Source organism: Diabrotica virgifera, chromosome 10, assembly GCF_917563875.1.
Source record: "Diabrotica virgifera virgifera chromosome 10, PGI_DIABVI_V3a".
Classification (NCBI taxonomy): Eukaryota; Metazoa; Arthropoda; class Insecta; order Coleoptera; family Chrysomelidae; genus Diabrotica; species Diabrotica virgifera.
Window position 1 is genome coordinate 117,911,631 of NC_065452.1, and position 13,367 is coordinate 117,924,997.

Below are 13,367 nucleotides of genomic sequence, written 5' to 3' on the forward strand. Positions count from 1 at the left end.
GTTATACATAACCGCAAAATATCAAATTTTATTTACTACCATTTACAAGATAATAAAAAATAAAGTTATGTCTGTAATTTGGAATTAAATAAATAGTTAAAATACTAATTGTTTTTTTTTGAAAAATGCTCAGACCTTGCGATTAGTATTTCAAATCGAATTTTTTTACATACAATAATAATGTATACAGGGTGTCCTAATTTAGAGATTTAAAATGATGTTCTATTATCTTGTAAATGCTAGGGAATAAAAAATTGATATATTGCAGTTATGTATAACTTTACACACTCTATCAAAATAACTATCAAAATAACAGTGTTGCCAGTGAAGAAAATCAACGATGACGTCATATCTCTTAATTGGGACACCCTGTATACATTATTATTGTATGTAAAAAATTTCGATTTGAAATACTAATGGACAGTTCTGAGCATTTTTCAAAAAAACAATTAGTATTTGAACTATTGAATGTATTCCAAATTACAGACATAATTTTGTTATCTTTTCTTATCTTGTAAATGGTAGGGAATAAAAATTTGATATTTTGCAGTTATGTATAACTTTACACACCCTATCAAAGTAGCTATCAAAATGACAGTGTTGCCATTTAAGAAAATCAACGATGACGTCATATCTCTAAATTGAGACACCTTCTATACATTATTATTGTATGTAAAAAATTTCGATTTGAAATACTAATCGACAGATCTGAGAATTTTTCAAAAAAAAACAATTAGTATTAGAGCTATTGAATTTATGCCAAATTACAAACTTACTCTGTATAAATTACTATATAAAAAAGAAAAAGTGCGACTTTTACTCTATAAAGTTTAGAGTTGCAGTTATTTCAATATTTTAATTGACTATTTAACAAATCATTAACATGCCTTAAAACCTCCTCTGTGGCTCAGCGGTAAGAGCGCCTACCTTTGAATCCAAAGGTACGAATGGTCGTGAGCTCGAATCTCACCAGGGTCAGAAATTTTTTTTGTTTATTATATATTAATAAATGAACTACTTAGTCGGTTGCAAGCGGGTCGCGTTTGTACTTTATTTTTAAAGCTTTAGTGACGACTCCCTTGAAGAGCAAACAAAACCAAAAATTTTTTATGAATACTTCGTGTCTTTGAATGCGAAAGAGCGCTATTTTCGATCCTTATTTATTATAAACAAATTAGCTGTGAATTTTTAAAAAAATATTGCTAACTTTGGCCCTAATTGACCTAGGCTAACTTATTTTTTTTAAGTTCGTGTAAAAAGGCCATCTTTTAGAATGTGTAAAAAAAATTTTGTACCGGCCATAACAAGAAAGATATTCAAATTATTTATAAGGAAAAATTGACGAAACATTTGCATAATTATTTATTACTAATAAATGCACTTTTATTAACTTTTTTTTAAACATGTTTGAAAGTTTAGCTTATGATCTTTCATTTGACACCTGCAGAATGGTTCTATCCTTCTGTTTTTCTGACTTATGTTATTGCAAAAATAAGCTCTCTTGGGTAAACAATTTCAATAAAATTTAAACAATTGAATGAATCGCTTCGAAATTATTGTCACATATTACGCACCAAAGAAACCTCATTTGACAAAACCTTCAAAGCTGTGCACTACTTTTTACAATAGTTATTGCGAAATTATTTTTTTTGCAGTTTAGACCTTCTTTCTGATTTATATTACAGTCCAACCCACTTATTGGAATAGCCTTCGTGTCAATCAAAAGTATTTCTATAACCGGGATATTCTAATAACCGATAATTGGTCGCTAGTAGAAACGTTTCCGGACCTCAAATGTCTATTCCTTAAACCGGGATATTCCTTTAAGAGGTATTCTAATAAGCGGGTTTGACTGTAACAATAAATAAGTATATCAACTTTTGTAACACGTCATTTTAAAACTTTTTCCATGCTCTCGAAGATGTTTGTACTAAAGTAACCACAAGGTCCACTGTTTCCCATTGATTTAAAAAAAAGTAAAAAATGCCGTTTTTTGACATTAAATTGTTTATAAATAAAAATGGTCGCCAGATCCTACGCAGAAAATAGTTACAATTTGTTCTCATAGGTATTACCTGTCGAAAAAACGCTTCAGTACCCTGGCTGTTCGAGTGTCACGAACAGGGTATATTTTTGGCTTATTACCCTGGCCTATTATATGTAAGGGTGAGCGTGCCGTATCCATTTGAGCAGCTACTAGTGATGTTGATTATAGTTACTTTCGGGTATTCGTTACAAATCGTTACTTTTATAAAGTAATTATTTACAGTATTCGTTACTTTGATTACTATGATTACTTTTATTACTTTTATTACTTTTATATTTGAGTACCGGTAAAAATATCGAAAATCGTATTTCTCAATAGGTAGTTATTTTGTATAAAATAATCATTTACAGTATTCGTTACTTTGATTACTGATTAGGTACTTTTGTTACTTTTGTATTTGAGTACCGGTAATCATATCGAGAATCGTATTTCTCAGTAGGTATAGTAGGAAAATTGAAAGATTATCCATGAGCGATCATATTAAACACACCGTTTCTATGTTCCAGAAAGTAATGAAGCAGTGCCAGTAATATAAGAACAGTTTATATAATTATTACATGTATTTGCGCTGGCCATTTTTTTTTGTGACACGGTGACAGGAAAATACAGCGTGTTTTATATGTTCGTTCATGGGTAATCTTTCATTGTTCCTACTATAGGTATTTTGTATAGGTATTCCGATATAACAACGACGTTCACCGATCTGTTTAAGGGATAAAAATGATTTGATTACTATGATTACTTTTGTTACTTTTGTATTTTATAACGAAGTAATCAGAGTAATCAAAGTAGATACAATAGTCGTTACTCACTCTGATACGATTGGTACGAAGTAACGAAACAATCAGAGTAATTAAAGTAGATACAATAGTCGTTACTCGCTCTAATACGCTGGTACAAAGTAACGAAGTAATCAGAGTAATCAAAATAATCAAAGTATATACAATAGTCGTTACTCGCTCTGATAGGATTGGTACGAAATAACGAAGTAATCACAGTAATCAAAGTAATGATTTGCTTATCTGTATAGTAATCGTTACTTTCAGTATTCGTAAGTAACGAGTACTTTGTAACGAATAGTTACTTTTTCAACATCACTAGCAGCTACACAGAGCGGGGTTCACCCTTGTATGGATATGTACCTTAATGATCTTACTCGGCTCAATGCAACGTAAGTCTGTCCTTACGCAAACATGTTCGGGCCCAAGTTCACGACAGCGTAGTCAACAGTCGAACCTTCCGTTTTATGGACAGTCAAAGCCCACGACAATACTAAGGGCAGCATTCGTCTCTGTGCGGTGCCATAACTTTTTTTCTCTGAAAACTGGATAAAAATCGGACAGAAACTGGATAAATTTGAAACTTTATTGTTTATTTATGAAGCATAACGTAAACAATTAACGTAAAATGTGAAATTATGTATGATTCATATAATTAGCTACAATCTATATGAGTTTCAAATTTCTACATTGTAAAAAACAAGAGAATTTAAGCATTTTCCATTAAAATCGTTTTTTTTTATTCAAACAATTAATGAACATAAAAAAATTTATTGACTATTCGTGTATGGTTCCCGAAAATGCATATGTCTGCAAAATTTCGAAGTGCGCAGTGTGCGCGCCGAGTCCATGCGTGTAGCAGCCACCAGTGGCGACCACAAGTGGCTGTGTTTGCGAGCGCACTAAACAACACTCAGCTTCTTCTTTTGGAATCATAACCCTGGATGGTTCTTTGCCTGTCTGGTTATGTCCTTCCATTCAAACCTCTCTTGCGTACTTCTCCTCCATTGTTTTAATTTTATAGTTTTCAGGTCGTCTTCCACGCTATCCAACTATCTCGTTTTAGGTCTTCCAACGGCTTTAAGTGTAATAGTTTCTTTGCTGATTTTATATCTTCTTATCTCTGAACATGTCGTATCCATGACGGTCTCTGTCTTTTAACAATTTTATAATATCGTGCCTTGTGCCTTTTCTTCAATTCATTAATCTCGTCGTTTCTCCTAATTTTCCAGGTGCTGTCTTCCTATTGCACCGATTACCAAATGTCCTGAGTTGGTCTTTTCTCGTATTACCCAGGACTCACAACCATAGGTTATTACAGGTCAAATGAATGGTCTATAAGTAGTCATTTGTGTTCTTTTTTCTAATAATTTCGATGGCATCAATATTTTATTAGCATGGTATGTACGATTCTCACTGGAAATACTTAATTTCGCATTAATAGCATTAATTTCGCTACTTATGGAATTTTTTGATTGACCTTTTTATGCCCAGATATGTGAAGGCATATAGACGGAGAGGCAACGCTGAAAAATCTATTTGAATTTACTAAAGCTAGATTTTTCACAGTTGATTAATGTGAGTGTCTAGAGAAACATACTGCGGTCGGTCAAGCGAAACGTAGAACAGGGGTTACTGAGAGGGTATCAAAGTTGCTTTCCTACGAAGGTAATTATTTCCATTTACTAAGGCTGAAAATCAATACACACATTCTAAATTAAATATAAATGAAAGTTATTATAGTCGGTCAGCTGTATGACGTAACAGAGCCGGTCGGTCGGCCCCAATAGTCGATTGAGGACATGAAGCATTTTGGCTCGCAATTTTTTCGTCCAACATGGATTTACTTGAAATTTTCACAGAAGGTAGGAAATAGTCCAAGGATCATTTTCTATATCATGCCGCTATCATACGCCAAAAACCTTGGGGGTGGTTGCCACCCCATCTCGGGGGTGGGAATTTTTTATTACATTTTAACCATGTAATTCGATGGAATAAGTGATTGTAAGAAAAAAATGTTTTTTACATTTTCTTCGTAAAACTAATATTTTTCGAATTAGTCGCGCTTGAAAATAACAGTTTTTCGACGAAAAAATCGACTTTTTTAGAGGGTTTTTTGAGAATATCTCGAAAAATATGCATTTAATTAAAAAAACTAGTTATCAAAATTAACCCGGTCTATATAGACATTTCAAATAACAAAAATTGCCGGAGAGCCAAATTTTGGTGGAGAGCTAGGGTATACCATACCAAATAAAGTTTAAAAAGTCCCCATCGATCCCATGTGTGCGTCCAAAGTTATTCGGGGTCAAATGTCAAAATTTGAGATTTTTTGGATTTTTTTCGAAAACGGTAAGTTTTATCAAAAAAAAAAACCATAAACCAAAGTTGTAGATCTTAAAATTCTCTACAAAAATAGTCCTTACTATTTTTTTCCTAAGAGTTGCCATTCCTGAGATATCGCGATTCAAAGAGTCACATTATACATGATATGCAAACGTTTCCACACCACCTGTGAGGTAGTGTACTCGGCGCGTTTTTTTACCGTGGTTTCCCCTGTAGGCCTTCTCCACTAACTGTTTTGACAATTTTAGGATAATTTAAGGAAACAATACCGGTCAAGTTCTAGATATTACCTTATTATTGATATTGATTATTGATATTGCTATTGATTATTAGGTTAACTATTGTTTTGATTTCTTTAGATATTTTAATCAGATTCATATTCTTGAAAGTCTACTTCAACAGTCAAGTCTTCTTCGATTTCATCTTCTTCCTATTCCTCTTGCTGGATGTTCAAAAATTGTTCAAATGTGACTGAGTCATTGGTCTCTTCATTAAAATCACATGAGTCTTTCTCTGTTGTACTAAACTGGACATTTGAGCAAGACTGACCTTGGCAGTTGGTACACACTAGAGAACACAGCAACCCGACTTTTTTACATCCACATTTGGCACTACAACCTTTTTTGCAATTGCAAAAAATAGTGTTAAGGAGTTTTTCTGGAGCAGGTGGGAGTAAGGTTTTAATCGGTTCCAGAGTATTATCTATTAATTTCCAACCCCAGTCTTCTGGATTCAGTTCATTGCCTAGCCATGTTTGAACTTGATAATATACTCGATACAAATGTTGAAAAGCAGATGCTGATGTTGGAGGAAGACATGATAGTTGTACTTGTTTCTTGTTTTGCGTATTTTTTACAGTTAAGTATCGGTATTTATCAAGACAAATAATTTTTTTTGAGCTCCATAAACCGCAAGAAGAAAGCGAATTCCTTCCGTAAATATCAACAGCGAACAGAGATATTCTTCGAATAGTTTATCGGCTTATCCCAAATGCCAAAAGTACATTTTATTTTTACATGAGATAACCGGCTGCGACACTACGTCCGCAATGTACAGAAGGGGCAAAACGTCAGTACTTAAATTATTCGAAAAAAAAAAGATTTGACTGACTGCTGTAAAGTTTTTACAGAACTTGATTCTACACCGCAAACAATAATTACGGAAGGAATTCGCTTTCTTCTTGCGGTTTATGGAGCTCCAAAAAAAATTATTTGTCGCTTGATAAATACCGATACTTAACTTTTGTAAAAAATACGCGAAACAAGAAACAAGTACAACTATCATGTCTTCCTCCAACATCAGCATCTGCTTTTCAACATTTGTATCAAGTATATTATCAAGTTCAAACATGGCTAGGCAATGAACTGAATTCAGAAGACGGGTTGGAAATGAATAGATAATACTCTGGAACCGATTAAAATCTTACTCCCACCTGCTCCAGAAAAACTCCTTAACACTATTTTTTGCAATTGCAAAAAAGGTTGTAGTGCCAAATGTGGATGTAAAAAAGTCGGGTTGCTGTGTTCTCTAGTGTGTACCAACTGCCAAGGTCAGTTTTGCTCAAATGTCCAGTTTAGTACAACAGAGGAAGACTCCTGTGATTTTAATGAAGAGACCAATGACTCAGTCACATTTGAACAATTTTTGAATATCCAGCAAGAGGAAGAGGAAGAAGATGAAATCGAAGAAGACTTGACTGTTGAAGTAGACTTTCAAGAATATGAATCTGATTAAAATATCTAAAGAAATCAAAACAATAGTTAACCTATTAATCAATAGCAATATCAATAATCAATATCAATAATAAGGTAATATCTAGAACTTGACCGTTATTGTTTCCTTAAATTATCCTAAAATTGTCAAAACAGTTAGTGGAGTAGGCCTACAGGGGAAACCACGGTAAAAAAACGCGCCGAGTACACTACCTCACAGGTGGTGTGGAAACGTGTGCATAATATCATGTATAATGTGACTCTTTGAATCGCGATATCTCAGGAATGGCAACTCTGAGGAAAAAAATAGTAAGGACTATTTTTGTAGAGAATTTTAAGATCTACAACTTTGGTTTAAGGTTTTTTTTTTGATAAAACTTACCGTTTTCGAAAAAAATCAAAAAAATCTCAAATTTTGACCTTTGACCCCGAATAACTTTTGACGCACACATGGGATCGATGGGGACTTTTTACACTTTATTTGTTATGGTATACCCTAGCTCTCCACCAAAATTTGGCTCTCCGGCAATTTTTGTTATTTGCCAAGCATTTTGATGTCTAAGTTGACCGGATTAAATTGTATCTTTTCGTAACACAAACTAAATTCTTTTCCAATAATATCTTTAAGACCAATACAAGCTTTTAGTTAGACCAAGACCGAGACCAATACAAGTTAGCTTTTTTCGTCAAATGCATAATTTGAAATATTTAAAGCCAAATAATGGGAAAAATTTGCATTTCTCGAGGAAAACTTAAATAATATTTTTTCAAGTATACAATTAGACCTTTCAAAAAAAAATAAAAAGTTTCTAGCATGAAAATTAAGCGACTTATAATAAAAAAAATGTCGGTACCTGCTTTTCTCTACGAAAAAATCAGTGAAAACAACTAGGTACTACCTTCCTAATTCAAAATTGGTCTTCACCTTTCTGTAGTTCCTGTTATATTTATATTATCAATATACTCAAGGAGTTTGACCTGTTTAAAATGCCTAATTTTGGAAAAATATTATATCTCACTGTGTACTGATTTTCAGCCTTGGTAAATGGATTTAATTACCTTCGTAGGAAAGAAACTTTGATACCCTCTCAGTAATGAGACCCCTCAAAAATGACTTTATAGGATTTTTAAAGAGCTATAAGACTGTGTAAATTAAATTCCGTAAGATGCCTTAGTTTTTAATTGGGGCGGGTTTAAAGGGCTCGAATAAGGGGGTGTTGGCTGGTAAATAGAGGTTTTAAACAGCTATATCTGGCTAACTATTCACTGTAATAAAAATCTATGTACAGGGTAATTTTAGTCATTAAAAAAGCTACAATTTAGTAGTGTATAATTTTTTCCATATCTTCAGTATTTTCGGAGATATTTTGAAGTAAATGGTGGAAAATACCAAATTGCAAAAAATCAATTTTTCTTTAAACTCCAATTTTTCCAAAATTAGGCATTTTAAATAGGTCAAACTCCTTGAGTGTATTTATAATATAAATATAAAAGGAATTACAGAAAGGTGAAGACCAATTTTGAATTAGGAATGTAGTTAGGGGGTTGTTTTCACTGATTTTTTCGTAGAGAAAAGCAGGTACCGACATTTTTTTGTAAGTCGCTTAATTTTCATGCTATAAACTTTTTATTATTATTTCTTGAAAGGTCTAATTGTATACTTGAAAAAAGATTATTTAAGTTTTCCTCGAAAAATGCAAATTTTTCCCATTATTTGGCTTTGAATATTTCAAATTGTGCATTTGACGAAAAAAGCTAACCTTTAGCATGCCGTATCTCGGTGTTTATTGGTCTTAAAGATATTATAGGAAAATAATTTGGTTTGTGTTACTAAAAGATACAATTTCGATATCTACAGTTTTTTTGATTAAATGCATATTTTTCGAGGTATTCTCAAAAAACCCTCTAAAAAAGTCGATTTTTTCGTCGAAAAACTATTATTTTCAAGCGCGAATAACTCGAAAAATATTAGTTTTACAAAATAAAACGTTTTTTTTTTTTAGAATCACCTTTTACATCGAATTACATGGTTAAAATGTAATTAAAAATTTCCACCCTCGAGATGGGGTGGAAACCACCCCCAAGGTTTTAGCCTATGATAGCGGCATGATATATAAAATCATCCTTGGACTATTCCCTACCTTCTGTGAAAATTTCAAGTAAATCCATGCTGGACGAAAAAATTGCGAGCGAAAATGCTTCATTTCCTCAATCGACTGTTGGGAGTTGGGGCCGACTGACCGGCTCTGTCCCGTCATACAGCTGACCGACTATAATAACTTTTATTTATATTTAATTTAGAATGTGTGTACCGATTTTCAGCCGTAGTAAATGGAAATAATTACCTTCGTAGGAAAGCAACTTTGATACCCTCTCAGTAACCCCTGTTCTACGTTTCGCTTGACCGACCGCAGTATGTTTCTCTACACACTTACAGTAATCAACTGTGAAAAATCTAGCTTTAGTAAATTCAAATAGATTTTTCAGCGCTGCCTCTTGGTCTAATAGGTGTATGTCGTATTCATAAGTTTTTTCCTGAATCGTTCTTAGTAATTATATATTGTTGCCACTCTGGTGGCTCTATTTGGCCTGAATTCATTTTGATAATTGCCGATTATATTCTTGGAGTATTGTAACAATATCTAGTATAGTATCAATATCAGTGTGACAGCCTAGTAAATCTACGGTTCTTTGCATTGGGTGAAGAAAAGTCATCGGCAAAGAGCTACAAGGAAGGTTCAGTCTCTAAGTTATTAGACCCATTTAAAAAGGTCAGGTTAGAGAATGTAATCAAGGGCTAGAAGACCACGATAGACCTGAGAAGGTCGTACGGGAAAGACAAATTATATTAAGGCTATTCGTAAGATAGTCTGTATGAATCGTTCTTATTAAAATGAGTAAAAAGTAAAGGAAAACCTTACTCCTTTCATAATTACCTGTTACCACCTCATCATTTTTAATAAAGTATAAATTCTCTGGTGTAAACTCTTTTCCATTAACGGTTTCTGCAAGAATATCACCCTCAACAATTACTTCTTCAACTTCAACATCTGCATTAATTACTTGGTCGGTTGTTACTGTTAGAAGGCTGTCCACAGAAATATTGTTAATGTTTGTGGTATGCAGGTCTGTAACTTTGATGTATGTAAAATTTAACGGTCCTAAAATGTTTAAGATTAAATATATAACATCATTATTATATTACTATAAGATTAAATAATAGGAAATGAACATAAATATTCTTTAATAGGCAAAAATTTTGAAAAAGAAAACATTTCAAAAGTAACAGAGACGTGACCACAATATTCCGAAAAGCCAAGAACGGCACCAAACAACTATGTAGAACAATGATGGAGCTCGAAAAGAAGAAATTTAATTTCAACGTTTTTTCTCTACGTAAAGGGTACAAGAAACGGTGTTTTTCAAGGTGTTTTTCATTGTACAGCTGGTTCCTAAATAACTGATACGACTCTTAGTAAGATTTAATCATTTTGAGCAGTGTATTTGATTGGTCTGACATTATATTATATTTATTATGACAGACAAATAATAAAATAAACAAACAAACAACAAACAACTCATTACATATAAATATGTTAATTAATTCATAAATTGTAATAATTATTAAGGTCTAAATGTTGATATTATTTTGAATTCCTGCATTTTATAAAGAGTGTATAAATGATGGTTTTTACATAAAATACGGTTGTTGTTATTATTTTTATTATTATTAAGGAATAAAACAAACGACTCAACTAATGAAACTGTGACATAATTCTTGCAGTTTTCGCATCTTCAAAAGGATTCTCTTCTATATCTCTCCAAAAGCGTACGATCTTCATAAGCGTTAGATATTTTTGGTCTTCCAGAACCTTGCTTTCTTTCGAGAGTTTCTTGTTCTCTCCATCTTGGTTATGTGACAAATTTTAAGATTTGGCAGTGACAGTGGCAGTATGTAAATAATAAGTATTTATCCTTCAAAATACACTGCTCCTTTTTCTACAAAATACGCTTTAAGAGTCGTATCAGTTTTTTTAGGAACCAGCTGACATGTATTGTCGGAATAAAAGATTATTCCTAACATCGTCCAATAGGTTCCAGTAAGCTTGGATTTGCAGTTCACCTAATTCGCGATCAAAGACAAGTCTCCTGACTTCTTGTCGCTTCATATAGAGATTGCTACTAGCATCCTCAGGCACTTTACGTTATTATAACGGCCATACAGATTGCATTTAATTTCAGTTCTAGCTACCATAAGTGTTCCTGATGAAAGGTGCATACCTCGAAATACGTGTAGAACAATGGTGGAGATTGAATTAAAAACAAAATGCAATCGCCTACTTTCATTTCAACGTACTTGCTTTACCTTTTTATACGTCTATATAGGATAATATATCCTATCTTTTATACCTACATAATTTTTAAATCTTCGCTGAATGTATATATTTTAGTTACACTTACGAGATCTACGAGATCCTTGGGTACGAGATCTTTGGGTTAATGCAACACACAGTAATTCGTACACCGGATTCTCTGAAGATCACTTCAAGCATGCTTCTCATAATCTTCCAATCCAGATTTTCTACTGCATGGCCTATTTTTGGTAAAGCCAAATTTTTGATGTCATAATTATTATACACGATTTTCTTCGAATTAGTTAGAGCACGCCATATGTTATCGTAGCTTGGCGTGTCCGATTGAGACTTCCTGGTTACCATATACTTACCATTGCTGAACTTCTGTGGTCACGCCGAATCTAGCAGTCTTTCTCTCTGCGTAATTTGACATAAATTCCTTAAAATTTGGCTGTGCGGCATCTTTCATCTCCTGTTGGAGGACTCAGGCTTCTTCTGTTTCATTTGAGCCAGCATATAGTGCAAGACGATTTATGTGAATAACTTTTGGTTTACCGTTTGGCAACTTTTAGTTCTGTATATTACGTCATTAATTTTCTTCTTAACTTCATACGGACCTTCCCATTGTCTTTGCAGTTTAGGACATAAGCATCGACGACGTTGTGGATTATAAAACCAGACAAGATCACCTACTTCGAAGCTTTCATTCTTGCATATTCAGAATCATATAGATCTTTCATTCTGCCACTGGCTATCTGGATGTGTTGTCGGGCAAGTTCATAAAGGTTGTTCATTCGTAACTTCAGTTGGTCGACGTATTCTTCACCCGCAATATGTTCCTCGGAAGGTCTGCAGCCAAACTCTAGGTCGTAGGACAAACGAACTTCACGACCCAACATCAGGCAGGTTGGTGTCTGACCTGTAGTTTCATTCACGGCCGAGCGGTATGCCATCAGGAATAAATGAATGTTCTGATCCCAATCTCGCTGATGTTCAGATACAACTTTGGACAAGTGTTTACCCATCGTTCGGTTCATCCTCTCGACCATTCCATCTGATTGAGGATGCAGGGGTGTCGTTCTGGTCTTATTGATACCAATCAATTTACAAACGTTTTGGGAAAGGGCTGACTCAAAGTTTCGCCCTTGGTCGGAGTGGATCTCCAAGGGAACACAAAATGGGCTGAAGAATTCTTTAACAAGTACCTCCGCAACGGTAGCAGCTTCTTGCCGCAACGGTATCAGCTTCTTGATTTGATAATGCATAGGCCTCGGTCCATTTCGTAAAATAATCCAATGCTACCAGGATGTATTTATTTCCAGCATCGGTTTCTGGAAATGGACCTGCAATGTCGATTGCTACTCTTTCCATAGGACTGTGAACGTTGTACTGTCTCATGGTTGCTTTCTTTTTACCAACTGGATCATTACTGGATGCACACAGTTCACATTTCCGGCACCATCTTCTTCTGACATGAAGTAACTTTCTGTCACACAAGTATTTATGGAAATATTCGCAAGCCTTCACTACGCCCAGCAGTTCCCTTCTGGCAACGCAATAGTTTCTTTCTGGTTTCAAGAGAACTTTGTTGAAATAAACGATGACTTTTTCCTGTCCATCCTGGATTTGTAAGAGAACAGCTCCTATGGCACTATTGCTAGCATCGGTATCCAAAACAAATTTTCCTGCCTGTCCCGGATAGCTTAATATCAATGAACTGATCAGAGCTATTTGTAGTTATTAGAGAGCTTTTTGGCACTCTTCATTCCATAATGTATATTCTTTGCCCTCCTCCGTCAACTTTGTTAGGGACTTGGAGATATTGGCAAATCCTTTGACAAATCGTCGGTAACATGTACATAGGCCAAGGAAACTTCTAATTTCATGTTTATCTTTTGGTACTGGCCAATTTTTAATTGCTTCAATTTTTATAGGATCAGCTGTTACACCATTAATCGATACAATAATATATGTTCCAAGTACTTAATATCTCGCCGAAACATGTGACATTTCTTCGGATTTAACTTCAAGTTTGCTGCCCTCAATCGTTGAAAGACTTATATTAGATTATTGGCATGTTCATCAAAGGACCTTACAACCACAATTACATTATCCAAGTAAATCAGGC

The 13,367-nt window shown here is 34.0% G+C and overlaps 1 protein-coding gene across 1 annotated transcript in view; it reads right to left on the reverse strand.

Annotated features, from left to right (window-relative positions):
- Window positions 1-13,367, reverse strand: part of LOC114333090 (uncharacterized) — a 250,686-nt gene that overhangs the window by 133,354 nt on the left and 103,965 nt on the right. The window contains exon 14 of the mRNA XM_050663634.1: window positions 9,821-10,045. Within this exon, the coding sequence (XP_050519591.1) occupies window positions 9,821-10,045 (225 nt within the window). The remainder of the gene's footprint in view (window positions 1-9,820; window positions 10,046-13,367) is intronic.